The 18,764-nt window shown below is 40.9% G+C and overlaps 2 protein-coding genes across 4 annotated transcripts in view; both read right to left on the bottom strand.

Moving 5' to 3' along the window:
* Positions 1-18,764, bottom strand: part of LOC109433115 (ATP-binding cassette sub-family G member 1) — a 214,966-nt gene that overhangs the window by 94,183 nt on the left and 102,019 nt on the right. The gene's annotated exons all lie outside the window — the stretch shown is intronic.
* On the bottom strand, positions 3,733-13,621 carry LOC115256687 (keratin, type I cytoskeletal 9). The gene is made up of 3 exons (XM_029855600.2): positions 10,769-13,621; positions 5,493-5,622; positions 3,733-5,421 (listed from the first exon to the last, which is right to left on the bottom strand). Exons 1-3 carry the CDS (start codon positions 10,814-10,816, stop codon positions 3,839-3,841), a joined length of 1,761 nt encoding a protein of 586 aa, XP_029711460.1. The 5' UTR covers positions 10,817-13,621; the 3' UTR covers positions 3,733-3,838.

Here is an 18,764-nt window from a genome sequence, read left to right as displayed (position 1 = left end):
AGAGGGTCAGTGTAGGCTGCTCTCAGGGGCAAAGAGCAATTGACGAAAGTGGTAATGCTGGGATCGAACCCATGACCAATTGATCGTGCTTGTTTTTCGTTTAGAGAGACTTTACCCTGAAGGGGCATTCGTCTCTAAATCGTACTTATTATGACCAATTTCATAAGATAGACTTATGAAAAGAGCAAAAAAATCTTAATATGAGGCCGACTGAAATCGATTCATAAACGCCAGCATCACTGGTCTTAGTCCACATGGCTACCGGCGCTTGATAATACCATGTTGCTAAACATATATTAAAACCAAGCAGTGAGACGATTCTGCGTCACAGAGCGACCATATGATATTCTTTCTTATATTTATGAATTATTTAGAGGCCGTTTCATAAGTTACACCTTAAGAAAACTTAAGTTCATTTGGTTGAGTTGCAAAAGTCTCCTCAGGGATGGCTCCAGGAGTTTCTTCAGAGATTTCCAAAGAAGCTACTTCAGACACTAGTCTAGGAGTTCCACCAGGGATTCCTTCTGAAATTCAAGAAGTTCCTTCAAATATTAATCCTGAAGCAAGGATGGGAACACTCACTTGCAAAGAGTTACACTCACTTGCTAATTTCTCAGCTCAGAAGCGTGCAATCAAAAAAAAAAAACGATGTATGGACGACTTTTGCCTTGTGGTTTTGTCTAAAAGTTTGCCAAATAGAGTAGGGGTCACACACACATATCAAGGTCGTGACAGAGCTGTGAAAGCGACTCTCCTCGAGGTGAGTGTAATTTACATTCACCTCGTGGAGAGTTGCCTTCGTAGCTCCCTGACGACTTCGGCATGTGTGTGCGACCCCTACTCAATTCGGCAAAGTTTTAGACAAAACCACAAGGCAAAAGTCGTCCATACATCGTTTTTTTTTATTGCACGCTTCAGAGCTGTGAAAATAGCAAGTGTGTGTAACTCTACAAAAGGAGGCCAAGAACTAGGTTCATGACGCTGAAAAAGGCCCTCAATGATCCCCTTCAGCATCTCTAGAGACTGCTCTGTAGGAGCCATTACACCTTTTGTCTTGGTTATCATGATCACTGAGAGAAATCCTCAAAGTATGCCTTTTTACCTGCCCTTACCTCAGTCTTCAGCTTGACTTTCGCAGCAGCGAAGGCCGTTCATTTCGCTCTTCCTCATTCCGTGTTCGCTTCGTCCGCCGCCAAACGCGTATGCAGGCGCGGCGCAGGTCCACAATCGCTTGGGCCCACTAGTAAGTCGGCGGTCTCCCATTTTTAAGTGGTCTTGTCCAGGCATGGTCTCATCGCACGCACGTGAGAACAACGCCACCATCTCGGCCCCGTGGTTTCGCTCACGGCGGGGAGCCTCCCTAGATACCTCGTCGTGGGTTGGGCCTTGACCTAGTCGCCTTTTCCTCTACCCGCTGCCTGCTTTTGGTGTAGTAGATATAGGTAGATACTGTAGCGAACCATCCGATGATCTCTGTGAGTGGAGACATCGTCTACCCTCCAGTTCGTACTACTTGTTCAGCCAGGACTACAAAAGGTAACGTCGATAATCGACTCCGCTCCGTTCCGACTAAAAGTGTCTTCGGTACCGACATTAGCCAGATCGACATTTAGCATGACCAATACCTCTAACAGGATCACGTCCCGTCATGCAGTCCAGCATCTGCGCAACTGTTCGGTCGACTATAACTTATTTCTCATTAATAATTTCAAATTAAGTCAAATGTTTTCCAAAGTTTATTATTTTTTTTTGTCTGTATTAACGAGATTTTTAACCCTAGGCTAGTTCATCTCGGGATCCACGCTTTACTTCCCTTCCGATTCGATGTGTTGAATCCGGAGATATAATAGCTCAAAGTTGGTTATCGGCAGTGAATCAAAATTCAACCATCGCGCAACAATAATGACAATGTCGCAACCTGTATTTGTTGCGACAAACAAACCCATGCGACATAAGTTTGTCCCAACTTGAGAATAATGGGATTAACATCGTACATCACGAGTTTAGAGATTTTTAAGCCTTGCATTGCGATTTTCGCACGGTAACTTCGAGGCGGTAAACACTGCTACTCTGGTGAAGCTCTATCATCAAACAGTTTCGACTTTGGGTTAGCAATAATTGATTATTCACGAGTTGAAAAGTACGCAACAAATTCAGCTTCCGTTTTGTCTGCAACAAAAAATTTCGAGATCATGTGATTATCTGTTACCAGTAGGGATAAAGAGTAATCGTCGCACCTTCTTTGTTGCTTGTTTTGTGCCTCTTTTGTCTGACAATTCTCTTCACTGGTTATCGGATAATTACACCCTTTTCTAGAATCTTTCTAATTTCGTGTAGAATAGTCCGATCTTTTCCAAATTTGGACCACCGATAAACATCTAGTTGATGATCTTACAGTAAAAATTTGAGAATATTTGATGATCTTTTCGAAAAGTTACAGCTAGTTTACGGTTACCAGACGTACTCTGTTAAGAGTACATGTACTCTTTTTCAGCAAAAAACTGGGCGTACTATTCTTTTTGGTAAAATGGGCCCAATTGTACTCTTTTTTTTGCAAAATTACATTTTTCTGATAAAATATACAAATCAATCAAAATAACCTTACAAATAGTAAAAAAAATCAGTATGCTACAAATTAGAATCACTTAACCACCCCCCCCCCCCACCAACTCGTTTCATTCCTATTTAAGCAAACATTTCGATTGGTCTTATCTGCAGGAGAAAGGCCATCTTTATTCCCTTTCTTCCATCCAAATCACACTAATTCACTCAGATTATGATTTGCTCCTTGCTGAAAAATGTTGTTGAAATTATCGTTTATGAATTTGTTTAAAAAAAATGGTTTCACTTTGACGTGCAATAATCGGAAGATTCTGTAATATGTTAGCTTTTGAAAGCAGACTCAAAACTGTCTTGGACGAAGCAGTGAATTACATTTTCCATTAAGTTCTTAAAAGAAATTTGTAATCTGTATTAACGAGATTTTAGCCCCTCCGAAGAAAGAACTCACATTTTGTGACTTTGTCGGGATTGGGATTCGATCCTAGGTCCTCGGCGTAAGTGTCACGTGTTTTAACTATCACACTAGGTCCGATTCACAAAAAAATAAAAAAGTCTTACTAAACCTATTGCACGAAATCCATCTGCAGAAGAACAAAAAAAATGACAGTTCTCTTTAATTCTTAACGAAAGGAATTTGAAAACAAATTACTAACACACAAGTATTTGGATTGGTCAATAGTTGGTATGAGAAAATGTGAGATATGAAACTGCTGTAATAACTATCCAGTGATGTATATATTAAGTAGACACAACTTTAGTTTTCCACTTCGTTAGAAAATTTTCCTACCTTTACTTTTTTATGCTTCCAACAATATCAAAAACTTCAAGAGTGTCACACAGTATTTAATCGAAAAAAAAATCAATATTTACTCGATTACTGTACTCTTTTGTACTCTTTTATCAGAATTCTTGAATGTACTCTTTTCATGTGTGAACAATATGGTAACCCTAAGCTAGTTGAACTTTTTTTAAAAAATTGAAAATTTTACCTGTGCTAGTTATTTTGAGTATCCCCAGCAGATGAGTGACAAGGTGGAGTATTATCTCGCATTAGACGTGACCAGAGAGTGGAGATTTACACTCCTGGAGAGTACAGTTCATTAAATATTGAATTAAACAAACTGCTCGAGATCATAGAATGTGATATTATGCTTAGCTCAATGCTCAGAAGGCAATAGAAGTTGTACTGTATTTTAAAACTGACATTAAAAAACTTCTTGTTTAGATATAGTTCAACCGACGTTTTTTTTTTCAATTCACTTTCACTTCCACTACGCTAGATCCTTTCTGCATCAGGATTGCCACCTTCAACATCACGCCTTCCTCCGTTGAACACCTGCTTGGCCGTATCTGCTACTCTTTTTACAGCTTTAAAAAACTTTTCCATAACATCTGAGAAAAACGATAATTCACGATCCACCTTTTCATTTGCTCCTTCGACCTCTTCTGATTGCGACTCAATTTCACGCTTTCTTCTCCCCATAGTACTTGGAGCGATCGTGGTTGGTCTACTTCCGCCTTTGCAAGGTGAACGTCTAACCCGGTGCGAGCCATCTTCCCCATCTTGTGTCTCCTCAGCTCCAGTGTTCGGATCCGTGCTCTCGTCCTCCTCACTCGACGAACCGCTCGATTCACTACTCAACGAACCGCTATAGAAACTGGAATCACTCCCCATTCCGTTCGCATCGTCTGCGTTGGCATCAATCGCCCGTCTCTTTCTACGTGATTCTTCTTCGCTGCTCAACGAATCGCTATAAAAACTTGAATCACTCTGATTGTCGCCGTTAGCTTCACGTTTCCGACGTTGGTCACCTGAAGTTTCTTCATTACCGCTTCCGTCAGAAGGTGGGGGTGGGCAAGGGGGTCTTTTTCCTTTCCCTCTTCCATGCCCTCCTGGCCCTCCAGGGCCTCCATGTCCTCCACGACCTCCTTGCCCTCCAGGTCCTCCAGGGCCACCAGGACCTCCTGCTCCTCCAGGGCCTCCTGAACCACCGGGACCATCTGTACGTCCTCCTCCATCACTTCCACCTTCGCCAGGAGGAGGTCCCATCGGGGGTCCTCCAGTACTGTTTTGAACAGGCATTTCGGTTGTAATGGCAGCTGGGTCCATCTCTTGTGGAGAACGCTTTGCTCTGTGTGTACCCTTGAAATCGGGATCATCGAAAATTTTGCTCATTTTTGACTCTCGAGATCCGGAGAAGGTGTGAGTTTTCGTCGACCCATCCGGCTTAGCTTCAGAATCGCTTTGGAAGTATGAAATCTTGTTTTCAAATTTGCTCAAGATCAAAGCTCTTTTTATCCTTGAAGTACCGAAAATTTGATCAGTGTCGTCTTGTATCAAATTGCCTAGTATTTCTCTTTCTTGAGTTTCCTTTTCATCAAGAGATCTTCGGTTTCGCACAATTGGATCGTCAACTTCGTTCTGCTCCATTTGTACTAAATGATTAGACTTTGTTCCACCTTTCGTATGTGACTGAAACTTGCCATTCCTATCCATCTCGATATCACTACTAGCGTACGACACCTTTTCTTCCAGCTCCCCATAAACGATCGGTTTCCGATTGTCTCCAATCAACCTTCTCCTTCGCCTTGCACCCTCGGTCGTAGCCTCCGTAGTAGTCGTCGGCCCATAATTGTTCACATTGGAAACGCTGTTAATCTTCACAATGTTCACGTTGGTCCCGGAAGCGGAATTTGTACTGAACAGCCCAGCCGCCCTCAGTGCATCCAGAACGGCCAACGAGCGTTTCCTACGCCGGTACAAATCGTCTTCGATTTTTTCGTGATTCTTTTCGGTAGCCGCATCGCCAAATCCCGTGTCTATGCCATTGCTGGTGCCGAACTTCAAGCCGAAAATGTCTGTATTTTAGGGAGGAAATTGAAGCAATTGGTACGCTTGTGGTTGAATTTTGAATAAACCTTATACTAACCATATGACTGCTGGCGTTCTGATTTCACGTTAACACCTCGGTCAGCAATTTCCTTGGCTTTTGCAACTGCTCCAATGACGGCCAATTTTGCCTGCTCCAAAATACTCTGCTCTGCGTTCCCATAATGGTGCTGAAGGAAAAAAAATCAATGCTACAGTTGAGCGATTCTGAAAGCTGAAGTAATATACCGATTCAACTATGTATTTTTACATACAAATGAGCCATGATAAATAATCATTAACGAACAAATAGATTAGTTTTTCACTCAACCTATGTACAGTATCTTTGAAAAGTGCTAGGATCAGAGCTGCGCAATATCAGTCTTGTCAATTAACTACGATTGCATCATTGTCACCGTCAGTGTCGTTGTAGACAGTAGATGTATGAGAAATTAGATCGCTAATGGCACTGTAGCCAATAAATTGGTATATTTTATTTCATACCTCAGATGTATTTATCCATTATTTTTCAAAAACACATGTTGTTGAGGATGTTTTGTTTTGGCTATAAAAATTGACTGGTACTGAGGCTGTAAGGGCGTGGCAAACTAGATGTTGGTCACACGTCCACTCGCGACATTGACATTCTGTGTTGTAGATTATGTCAAGACGATAATGATACGTAACGTCTTGATACTCACCGTGCTCTAGGTCGCGATCAATACAGCTGTTAGTATTGGAGCGGTTTTAGCCAAAACTCCAACATTTCAATGAGTAACATGCAATACTTGTTATGTTGTGTTATATTCTAAAATATCATCCTGATCAGGCTTCACCTACTTTTTAAATGAATTTTCAATCTGGTTTATTAGTGCGTCAGTGTGTCTACACACCAGTACAGTTAGCCTAATTCTGATGAACACAAAGTAACAAAGGCGTATCAGTGCAAAACTGACATGGGCCACAGTCAGCTTATCAATATCAGTGATAATGAAAGAGTGCAGATCTGGTAGGAATAACAGCTACCTCTAGGTTATGTTGATTGCCACAATGCTGCTCATAATTGTATATCATTTCTATGCATCTGAGGGTTCTCGCATAGTTTTTTTTTTAATGAAGTACTTTAGAGGTACCTCAAATATACTCTTCAGAAACTCTGTTTTTCAGGAACCAATTCTGGGCTGTTTTAGGAATTTGAAAAAAACATCAACATACAAAGGAATCGAGGTTTACTCTAAGCCCCCGGGGATGAACCAGCCTCGGGCTGAATTTCCCCATAATAAAGAGCTAATAATAATAATACTTTCTTAGCTCTAGGAAAAGATATTGCCGTATATTGATGAGATCTGCAGGGCACGGGATTCAGCTGTTTGAGTAGAGCAATCCCATAAGATTGGCTTATCGTTATCCCCGCTGTCTTCTTCCAACGAGATCAAAGATAAACTTCACGTCGTTTATGGATTTGCTTTAGATCATGGTTACCCAAACTGTGGGTCGCGACCTCCCAGGGGGGTCGCCGGCCTTTATCTAGGGGGTCGCGAGGGACAGTCAAATATTTCACTGTAACAGACATCAAATGAGAGAATTTCTAAGTTGGGTCGCGAACAATACGTATTCTGGCCAAAGGGGGTCGCGGCACCTGAAAGTTTGGGAACCTATGCTTTAGATCAAGTATTCATATTGAAAAAAATAACCATCTCTAAAATTTCTCAGAAAGTCATTTTTGAGGAAATTTTGTTAGTTCATTTTAACATAAGGGAATTAGATAGCTTGAAATACTTGGGTAAAACCAAAGAATAATATTTAATATCAAGACTCCGCTGATGCTCGGGGGACACTATCGCAGCGCTATCTGCGGATGAAAGTTCAATCTTCATGGGGTGATGTGTGTTACTGCTTGTATGTGTATACCAAAACATACGCTCACCATTTTCTCGTATGACAAATCACGAACACTATTACAGAGAGCTTCCACCTTGATACGCTTAGGGCCAATTTCTTCACCCTGGCTTAAGCGTTAAACCAGGCTTAACTATATGGGTAAGCCTGGCTTACCGGCTAAGCCGAGGTGAATAAATCGACCCTTAGAGAGCGCCACTTGTCTTTTTTTAGTAGAAAATGTTCATTAATTTTCCGGAAACCCACTTTTTTCGAAATTTCGTAAGTTTCTGTAACACCAGGAAAAAAATCAGAAGATACTTTTTTTTAGTTTCTATTTCTGTGTATTTTAACTTAGATGCTAATTCTACACTCACACAAATCAGAAGATACCTTTATCCTGCTTCCAACTGCGTACCTATGGGAACCAATTTTGAAAACATTACTTCGTTATTTAAAAAATAATAATAAACCGATACATTAGGTAATGAATCCGGTTTTGCCAGAAGTGACTTTGTAGCATTTCAATAAGCCTGGAGGATAATTCCTCCTTCAAATTTCACGGAAAATATTTTTTTTGTGAAAAAAATTTAAAATAATAATATTTCAACAATAATCATAGAATCTCAAAATGTTTTCATCTCGAAAAATCCGTTCCCCAAATTGGCTTCCAGGAAAAAAATAAAAGTGTGGGGATGTTCAAAAATAAAAATAAGAAAAATCAAAAACTGAAATTCACGAAATCGAGAATTAGAAAGAATCATCTTCCAAAACATGTTAAAATCGATTTTAGATGACGAAAAATGATATTTAGATCAAAATAAAAAATTTGGGTATTAGAGGGTTACCTAGTATTGCATTCAAATTTCCGCAGGTTTTATTGGTTTTTATTTTAGATAACATTATAAAATGAAACGAAATAAAAGTGTAGGTGAAGGTAGGGTAAGTAATCATGAGTTGAACCAAATTGCGGCTTTCTGAAGCATCGGGATTTTTGACTGATTTTTTCACCCACATAGAAATAGTTTACAACGGTAAAGTCTCAGGTATATAAAAGCCACGGATATTAGCTTTTCGTAAAGTGGTAAAAGGTTTACATTTACACTAAATTTCATTGAAAAAATCAATTTTTTGTCAATAATGATTTTAATCTTTATTTGAACCATCGTAATCATAATTTGAACCAATTTTAATCTAGATTTGAACTACTGGCGGCAGCAGCTAGAGCACTTCCCACAACAGCCAGTTTCATGCTAAACAACTAAAAATCACATATATCTGCTAATTCTCATAACTATTTTTCATTAAGCAGTGGAATTTCAGCACAGAATGTTCGGAATTCTTCAGGAATTTGGAAACTAAATTTGGAATTTTCCATCCCCCAAGAGTAAACAAAGCGACAACTAGCGCGTTCTGCAGGCCTACACTGGAAGCTCACCCCCGTTTACTAGTTCAAATTTAGATTTCAAATGGTTCAATTCAAGATAACATTCTCGAAGTACGAATTACGTAATTTTGCTAATTTAATTATAAATAATGGGAAATATTATTTGGTTGGTCGATTCTACGATAAATAGGCTTTCATTTGACGGATTCACTTATTGCGTATGATACAATGCGTGAGCTGTACGAGTGCAGCGAAAATGTGCTTCTCTTCGGAGGGAAAAGTTGTCAGGAGTAACCAATAAAAAGTGAAGAGTAAAGGGCAGTCCGAAAATATCTAACAACTGACCGCAGTGACTTAGATACCCAGCAACGAATAAAAGTGAGGAATGAGAAGTGATCGTTGTGAGGTGTAAGCTGTGATTAGTTGAGGGTGCGCAAAAGTTAAGAATGAAAAGTGAGAAATGTGAAACAGTGACTAGGGTACAGTAAGGCAGATAACTTTTGAAAGAAGAAAAAGACATCTTTATTTTTTTGATATGTTATGTATAAATGCCTCAGCTTTCAATTGATGCAAAATTATTGAAAATCGGTGGTTGCCATCATGGTGAAAAAAACGTTTTGGTATAAAAATCCAACATGGTGGCCAAAATCAATATGGCTAACCCAACTTTTAATTATTGAAAAAAGTAGCTCTATCTTTCCTCTTGTCAACAACAATTCGTTTTGAGGTGTTTTTTGGAGAAACTTTCGAGTTATAACGGTTTAAATGAGCCACCATTTGGCTAACATCGAGGGGACTGCAAAAATTGTTGTGGCTCTAACCAACGGGGAGTCCACCATTTGAGTAACCAAATGCATTTTCCTTACTTTTTAGCGAGGACTTTCAGAAAAATCGCCACCAACCATCAACCAAACGTTTTTTGAAGGCAAGGTGTAAATAGTGGGCCGGTCTCAGCGAGAATTACCCATAAGCTATCAGTGTAGAGTGAGGAGTTAGAAGTAAGCAGTGGGGAATGAACACTTTCAGATAAAAAATCCCAGAGGTCGTCCCTTGTCTCCTTAATTCAAATCGATCAATGTTTCTTGTAGAAACATCAATTATGAAACTATTCTTCAAAGACCGCAAAACAATTAGATGCTTGTGGAAAAAGTTATTGATTTATTACCGATTAGTGATCCAACGAACGGCTTTTTGTTTTGTTTCATTAGCAGCACTGTAGCTGCTGCTGTTTCTGGGGGTGGTGATGCCTCCCGCCACCCCATGCAGCAACGGCAGCAGCAGTGCTGCTGATAAAACAAAATAAAAAGCCGTTCGTTGGATCACTAATCGGTAATAAATCAATAACTTTTTCCACAAGCATCCAATTGTTTTGCGGTCTTTGAAGAAAAGTTTCATAATTGATGTTTCTACAAGAAACATTGATCGATTTGAATTAAGGAGGCAAGGGACGACCTCTGGGATTTTTTATCTGAATGTGTAACTTTTCCCATAGTAAATCCTATGAAAACTTTGAACCGCTTGCGCTAAATTATAGTTTCACTGATTGCGCTGAAATTTTGTACAGTTCATATGGGACCTAAATGGGATCTAAAAAGTCGACTGGAGCGAGGATTTATTTTTTCCATACAAGCGTGTACCATACTAGTAACTAGGCCTGCTTCACTCAATTGACGCATTTTCGACGAGTATTTGGTTTCTTTTTCCACAGAGGTCATTGAACGTTTACACTATCACTGTTCTCCAATTTGCAAGTGAGGTGCACCTTTGCATTGAGATCGAAAAAAGTTCAATTTGAACTTTCAGTTTTCGAGCTTTTGATGAGCAAATACAGTTTAACGGTTAACGAGAATTATCCGGCAACCGTAAAATTGCGATTGCCTGTCAATTACTCGAAATCCGAAAGTTCAAATCGAAGTTTTTCCACGCAGGCTACAAAATTGTTTGTTCATACATTCTGTACCTGTTACGCCAACGTATTTCAACAATTCCACACTTTTCACACAGCTCAATTATCACCTACAAAACGTTTCAAATTCGTAAATTAATTATTTGGACCATAAATCCGCACTTACACTTTTAACAACCACAAAAATCACCAAAATTGCAAAAGCTTTGGTCATCACAGGATTATACCAAGTTCTCTGTTATAGGTACTCCTCCAGCACAAACTAAATCTCCAACAGTGCACTTTTTCCAGTATACTAAGCTCATCCCAATGTTCAACCGTGTAATTTATAAGAGGAAAACTAAAATTTCATCTGAATAGCTCATCTCCGCCCACCGGAAGCTGATGTGTCACATTACACCGTGATGTCTCCCAAGTTCGTATTGCTTTTTACGTGGTCTGGTCGAAGTCGATAAGATCACTTGTAGGTAATTTCACTTTCCCAGTTGCATGACCATACTCAATTATTTGGAGTAATATAGATATTCAAATGAGTATAAAGCTGGGATTTTTTGTGATGTCATTAAGGAAATGTGAATGGATGGATTGCTAACTAATTGAAGCGGTGTGTTGCAGCACAATCATAGCCAAGTCCCTAGCTAGCAGGAAATCTAACTTGTATTTACGGTGACCTGTAACACTCGTCCTTGACAATAGCTTCTCTAACGAATGTCAACATCTTCCAACAACCCAAGGGGCAATCCACATAACTTACGACAACGTAAAGCTCAAAGTAAATACCTGCACATTCCGCTATTTGTCACCGCGATATGCAAATGATATGACCACTGAAGCGTGCATCCTTTAATTGCAAGGTTTCACGGGTGACAAGTTCAATTGCAGATCATTGAATAAATTGTTCCTTCTTGATCAATCAACAGTCGGATCGGAATGATCAATTACCTGCCAAGACGACTTATTCGATTGGTCTTTGTGTTCCCGCACAATACTCGTCGTTCTCGTCGTCGTCACCATCGTACCAAGCTCGATTGGCTCCCATTATGCCCGTTATTAAGCGTGCTCCATCCGAGACGACAATGCAAAGGTTGATCACTGAGTCACGTGTTGACGTACTACTTACTACCGATTTCCACCTTGCCATTCATCGTGACCGAATGTAACCTCCCGCGGCAAGCATATAGAGGGGTGATGGAAAATATAACTGCATTTTGTTCAAATGTCTCTGACATTCTGCAGATAGTCTTGCATTGCATTTTAGATAACACAATAATTCAAAATAGCACTTTTTATCTAAACGCAACATGTTTTAGTATCAATTTAGTGAGAAAATGAGAGGAAAACACTCCATAGGAATTTATTGTTTGTGACAACTCTTAAATGTGTTTTTTTCTAAATATGTACAGTCGGGTCTCCTATTAGACGCTGCAACCCACTTTACGTCCATCGCGTCTTCCAGGCCGTCTTCTAACCAATTTAATTCATTTTTGTATGTGATGACTCTATAGTAAGCACTAACTTCGCTAAAAAAAAAAACAGCTGGTTTGGATGCAAGACAGCTGAGTTAATGTCGTGGGCGTAAAGTGGGTGGTAGCGTCTAATAGGAGACTCGACTGTAGTTTGTAATATGTTGACTTCTCCGACATTATCGACGTGTCAGGACCTTTCGTGGCGCCAACATTCCGAGCTAGTGATGGTTAAACTGCGCCCAAAACTCTCCGTCATCAACAATGTACGATACCGGCGACCGCCACGGTACAACCTAGAGAGACTAAAACATACGGATGTCGCCTCAGCATACGCGCAAAATCTCGAAGCCGCGATGCCAGACGAGGGCGACCTTGATGTGGCCCCTCTAGAGGACTGCTGGAGTTCTTATCGCGGAAACAGCAGACCCGCCTCTTTCGGGAGAAAAAGCGTCGCCTGGAAGAAGCGGAGTGCGAAGAAATGGAACTGCTATGCCGTTCCCAAGAAACACGAAAGTTCTATCAGAACTCAACGTATCCCGCAACGGCTTCATGCTGCAAGCCGAAACATGCAGGGATAAGAATGAAGGCCTCTTGACTGACGGATGTAAGGTGACTGAAAGGTGGATGCAGCACTACGATCAGCACCTGAATGGCGTGGAAAACGTAGGCACGGGGGACCACAACAACAGTGGAAACGACGACACCGGTGCAGCGGAGGACGGAAATGAACCAACTCTCACGCTGAGGGAAGTTAAGGATGCCCTTCACCATCTAAAACCAACAAAGCAGCTGGTAAGGATAGTATTGCAGCAGAACTCATCAAGATGGGCTCAGAAAAATTGGCCACCTATCTGCACCGGTTGATAGTCAGGATCTGGGAAACCGAACAGCTACCGGAGGAGTGGAAGGAAGGGGTAACCTTTCCCATTCACAAGAAAGGCGATCATTGGGAATGTGAGAACTTTAGAGTGATAAACATCTTGAATGCTGACTACAAAGTGCTATCCCAGATTATCTTCCGTCGTCTGTCACCTAAAACGAATGAGTTCGTGGGAAGTTATCAAGCCGGCTTCATGGACGGCCGGTCGACAACGGACCAGATCTTCACCGTACGGCAAATCCTGCAGAAATGCCGTGAATATCAGGTCCAAACGCATCACCTGTTTATCGACTTTAAGGCGACATACGACAGTATCGACCGCACAGAGCTATGGAGAATCTTGGGCGAAAACGGCTTTCCTGGGAAGTTGAATAGACTGATTAAAGCAACGATGGACGGTGTGCAAAACTGCGTAACGTCTTAGGGTGAACTCTACAGTTCATTCGAGTCTCGCCGGGGACTGGGACAAGGTGATCGACTTTCATGCCTACTCTTCAACATCGCTCTGGAAGGTCTGATTCGACGAGCCGGGCTCAACAACCGCACAGAAAAAAATATGTAATTAAAATTCAGTGAGAAATCATGCACATAAAGGAAATGCTAGAGTTAGTGCACTTTTACATGAGATATAATGAAAAATTACATAACCATCGTGTAAATTTCCGCTAACCATCGCGTAAACCATCATGGACACCAACCGGTTACGCGACTATTAGCGGAAATTTACACGAACGTAACGTAATTTTACATGATATCTCACGTAAATATGCACTTACTCTAGCATGCCCTTTATGTGCATGATCATTCGCTTAATTTTACATGAATATTTTTTTCTGTGCGGGGAACGATTTTCACAAAATCCGGTCAACTTATGTGCTTTGCGGGCGACATGGACATTATCGCCAAAACATTTGGAACGGTGGCAGAGTTGTACACCTGCCTGAAACGCGAAGTAGCAAAGGTCGGACTGGTGGTGAATACCTTAAAAACAAAGTACATGCTGGTTTCCTAAGACGGAACCGAACACGATCGGATCCGTAAGGACAGTAATGTTACGATAGACAGGGATACCTTCAAGTTAGTGGAGAAATTCGTCTACCTCGGATCCTTACTGACGGCTGACAGCAATGTGACAACTTCTTGAAATTCGAAGGCGCATCATCAGCGGAAGTCGGGCCTACTACGGGTTCCAGAAAAAGCTGCGGTCACGCCAAATGCACCATGTACAAGACCGCTGGTCCTCTACGGACACGAGACATGGACCATGCTCGAGGAGGACCTGCAAGCACTCGGAGTTTTCAAGCGACGCTTGCTAAGGAAGATCTTCGGCGGTGTGCAGGAGAATGGTGTGTGGCGAAGAAGGATGAACCACCAGCTCACTGCACTTTACGGCGAATCCATCATCCAGCAGGTAGCTAAAGTCGGAAAGATACGGTGGGCAGGGCATGTTTCAAGAATGCCGGATAACAGCCTTGCAAAGTTGGTGTTCGCTACTGATCTGGTTTGCACAAAAAGGCGTGGAACGCAGAGAGCACGATGAGCGGACCAGGTGGAGCGTGACCTGGCGAGCATTGGGCGTGACCGAGGATGGAAAGCGGCATGCGGCAGCCACAAACCGCGTATTGTGACGTACCGTAAACCGGGGTGAAATTGATCACTCGGGTACTATATTGTAATTTCATACTAGGAACTCTTAAGCGTCGTAATGATCTTAAACTTTTTACGTCATCTGATTGATGTCTAGAGATGAGTGTAGACTTTTAACTTTTTAGAAAAAAAGTTAGTTTTGCTTATTTTTTCAAGGATTTTGCAATGTATTTCTCATTTAGCTGAAATCATTGCTACTAAACAATCAATTGCTAATAGAACTACCCGTAAATTCTCTATTTTAACATTTTTGTGGAGCCTTGGTTGGGATGTTATGCAGCTAATCGAACATGAAATAGCTATAAAAAGTTCATTTTATGAGGAAATAGTCATTTATTGTGATAGAAATCACTTATTTCATATGAAACTGCCTACCTTTAGGCGTTCAAGGGGAATTTCAAAATTTAATTTTGCATTTAACGTATTAAATTCACTAGTTGTAAGATTTTAGACGCGTTATTCGGTTTTAGAAGAGCAAAATTAAGCGGAGAAGGTAATTTTCCTTTCCAACCGATGCTTAATTGTATACTGATCAATTTCGCCCCAAAGTGGCATTTCCAATATTTTAATATTTGAAGTTATTTAACTTAAAGTTTAAATTTGTTGAACAAAATTCTGTCACATGGTTCAATGGAGATCCACAGGGTACTGGTTTTACAGAAATTCTTTTGGCAATATTTGAACAGGCACAAAATCCGCAAAAGTTGTTTTAAAGTGATCAATTTGACCCCGGATTACGATACTATTGTTGATTATGTCTTGTCTTAAATGTGATGTTGCACAAAAAAATGTATGTAGGTTGATGGCCACGATAGTGATACAGGTATATAGGTGGTATGAACCACCAACCAAGCCGATCAGTTTAAAAGCACAGGTCGTACGGCACAATTCGATGTATTCGTTCAATACATGGCCTACTTGCCTAATTTTACCTTCTATAAATTTTCACATTTTTTCGCTACCTAGCGAATACTATCATATCTATCATTTCATGATCCACTTTGATCTCTACTCCCTTACACTATGATTAGAAAAAGACCGATGTAGCCATAAAATGAATAAGTTATTTATAGAATACAGTCGATAAATCAGAATATGCTAATCATATAAGTCATAAACGCTCAAAATTGCATTGCATTCGGTTCATTGAATCCGGAGATATAACAGCTCAAATTTGGCTATCGAATAATTATAACTTATTCTAGAATCTGTCGAATATCCGGGTAACGTACAAAAGGCGGCATTACGAAAGGCTGAAATAACAAAAGGCTGAAACACGAAAGGCTGAATGCATCAAAAGGCTGAAATAACATAAGGCTGAAATAGTGGTTTGACTAGTTTTCAAAGGCATTTTCTTGTTGGTCAATTACCCAGCCGTTGCACTTACATTATTGGTTTTGCTTGAGCTTGACGATTGACCGTACCTTAGTTCATGGTTGGCCAAACTAAGCTATTTTGGGGGAACATGTTTCAGTTACTATGTTCTGAATCAGAAAGTTTTACGACTGGCCATAATGCTATGGATTATTGAACGCCTACATTTCTAATACAGTATTTTTCAAAAGAATAGCATATATTTCTAAGAAGACAAAATCTCTGATAATATTGTTAGAAGCCGTAATGACAACAATCTTCAAAACAACATGACTCGAAAGAGTAGATCATGTCTACAGAACGAAAAATTAACGATATGAATATTATCACTTCCTTTTTGTGCTCGTTGGTATGCACAACTAGAGCCTTGTGACTAAGCTGAGTGTCGACACTAATGCCAGTGCTGAGGGTTACGCGTTCAATTCGCATTCGGACTAAGAACTTTATGAAAATTTTCTTGACGCCCTATGGCATTGAGTATCTTTGTACCTGTTACACGCTATGCCAAAGCTGAGAAGCAGGCTTGATCTCAGTTCGGGCGTAACTCCAAGAAAAGGAAGAAGTGCTATGACTTATATATGCATTTTCGTATTTTCAGCCTTATTATTTTTCAGCCTTAGCGGCGGCAGTCGTCTAGCCGTATCGTAAGCCAGGGAGTGTGGGTTCGATTCCCGCTCCAGTCGGTGGAAACTTTTCGTCAAACGAAAAATTCACCACTGGGCCACTGGGTGTTCTGTGTTGTCCGTTGTCTAGTGTAAGTGATGTGTTCAGTCTGTGCAGCCTCTGGCTGAAGACGGTGTGAATTGTCTTTTTAAGTAAATTCAGCCTTATGTCACACTTTCTTGATTTCTGCCTTTCGTATTCAGCCTTTTGTGCATTCAGCTTTTTGAAATTCAGCCTTATGTTATCATCCCGAATATCCCGATCTTTCCCAAATTTTGACCATTGGTACACAACTAGTTGATCAATTTACCGCAAAAATTTTAGAATTTTTTATGCACTTTTCAAAAAATTACAGCTATTTGACCATTTTTTGAAGAGTGAAAATTTTGCTTGTCTCGATCATTTTGTTTATCCCCTGTAAGTGCATGGATCAAGAAGACGAGGGCTGCTTTAGCGGATTTAAGAAATCGACAACTAACTAACCCCTAACTGACTTCATCGATTTCTCTTCGTCGACCCTCTCTTTCGCTAACAAAATCATTATTCTTTTTATTTCTATAGCAACATGTAGTCGTCTTCTTCGCATATCAACCAAAAAATCTTTGGAAAACTCAATACGCATTCTGTGAAGAGAGGATCGATGAAAAGATCTCGAAAATATCAGTTAGGCCCAAATGAAAAATCAGTGACGAAATGTATGGAAAATCAACCAGATTTGACGTACCAAAATCAGAATTTTGAACTCGAATATGAAATTTTTGCTGCTGTACGTCAGTGAAACTTGGTGTGTATCAGCGGAGAACACTCAATGGCTGCAGGTCTTGATCAATAGATGCCTGCTGTATATTAGTGCATGGTGGCCTCCAAATCAAATCTCCGACATGAAACTCCATCGTCAATGTCTTCAAAAGTCGATTGCGACAGAAATTCAGGAGCTACTCTACGCAATGGTGAAAACGAAATCTGCAAGCAAGCCTTATATTGAAACCCAGCAGGACATCGCAGCAGAGGCAGACCCAGAGGCTCATGGCGGTGCAGTCTCAAAAACGAAATAAAGCAAGTCAAGGCGATGGCGTGCAATCGCTCAGGATGAAGATCTTTCTATTCGGCCCTCTAACTATATTTGATCTCGTTTGCTTAGGTTTGTTTTGCATATTACCCCACCTTCCTCTTTGTTCGGTGAAACTCCTATCGGAATTCACGGTGGAACTCCTAAAGAAGTTCCCTTTTTTACCTGTAGAAATTTACCTTTGTACCGTAGAGGATTTCCGTTTAAACTTTTTATAGATTTTATTTCTTTGGAACTCCTCTAAAAATTCCCAATGGAACTCTCTCTAGAAATTTCCGGTGGAACTCCTATAGGAATTCCTGGTGAAACATTTAAATGATTTCAAGGTGGAACTCTTGCAGGGGCTCCCATTGGAACTTGGGGAGAAATTCACAGTGGAGTTTATTTATTTAGGATTTGCCGGTGGAAGTTCTTAAGATATTTCGTGGTGGAACTCCTAGAAACACTTGACACGATACATCCCTTTTAATCACAGATACCTGACATCCGACACGACTACCTACCTACATTACATTTAACGAGCTATTCATAAGATCGATCAATAACGGTATCACGCTTTCCAACGTTCCAAGCTACACGCGATCACGCTTCCGAGATCTCTATGTGCCCTTCCTCATTGTGTCCATTCCTTTCATCGTTTCCTATGCGATTTCTGCTGAACATTAAAACACAATACAACCGATCAGCGTCGGCACCGCGTCACCACCGGCGTGGAACCGACACCGGCACCTGTAGCTTGAAGCCAGTCGAGCACGCAAGCACGCTGTCACTTTCAGCGTCATTGAAATTCGCTTTCAAGATCATGCTGCCTCCGCGCTATGAGATTCTTTGAGCTCTGCGGGCCAGTGGGTCTAGTGCAACGCCATCAGTGCACTGGCACTAGCGTCGCCCACCCCGCCACCACCGAGGCATCGCATTTTGGTCGTAAAGTATAAAAGTCGAATGGGGCATAATGAGCCGTCTAGGCGACGGACCGGCATGCATGATAATGGCTTCGAGTTACCAACGATTCCAATGTGCCTGGCGCGACGCGGTGGAGGGTCAACCAGTGGCGCTGCAGTCA

Source organism: Aedes albopictus, chromosome 2, assembly GCF_035046485.1.
Source record: "Aedes albopictus strain Foshan chromosome 2, AalbF5, whole genome shotgun sequence".
NCBI classification, from domain to species: Eukaryota; Metazoa; Arthropoda; class Insecta; order Diptera; family Culicidae; genus Aedes; species Aedes albopictus.
The sequence above is the reverse complement of the archived record's forward strand: the minus strand, read 5'-3'. Positions and strand labels throughout refer to the sequence as shown.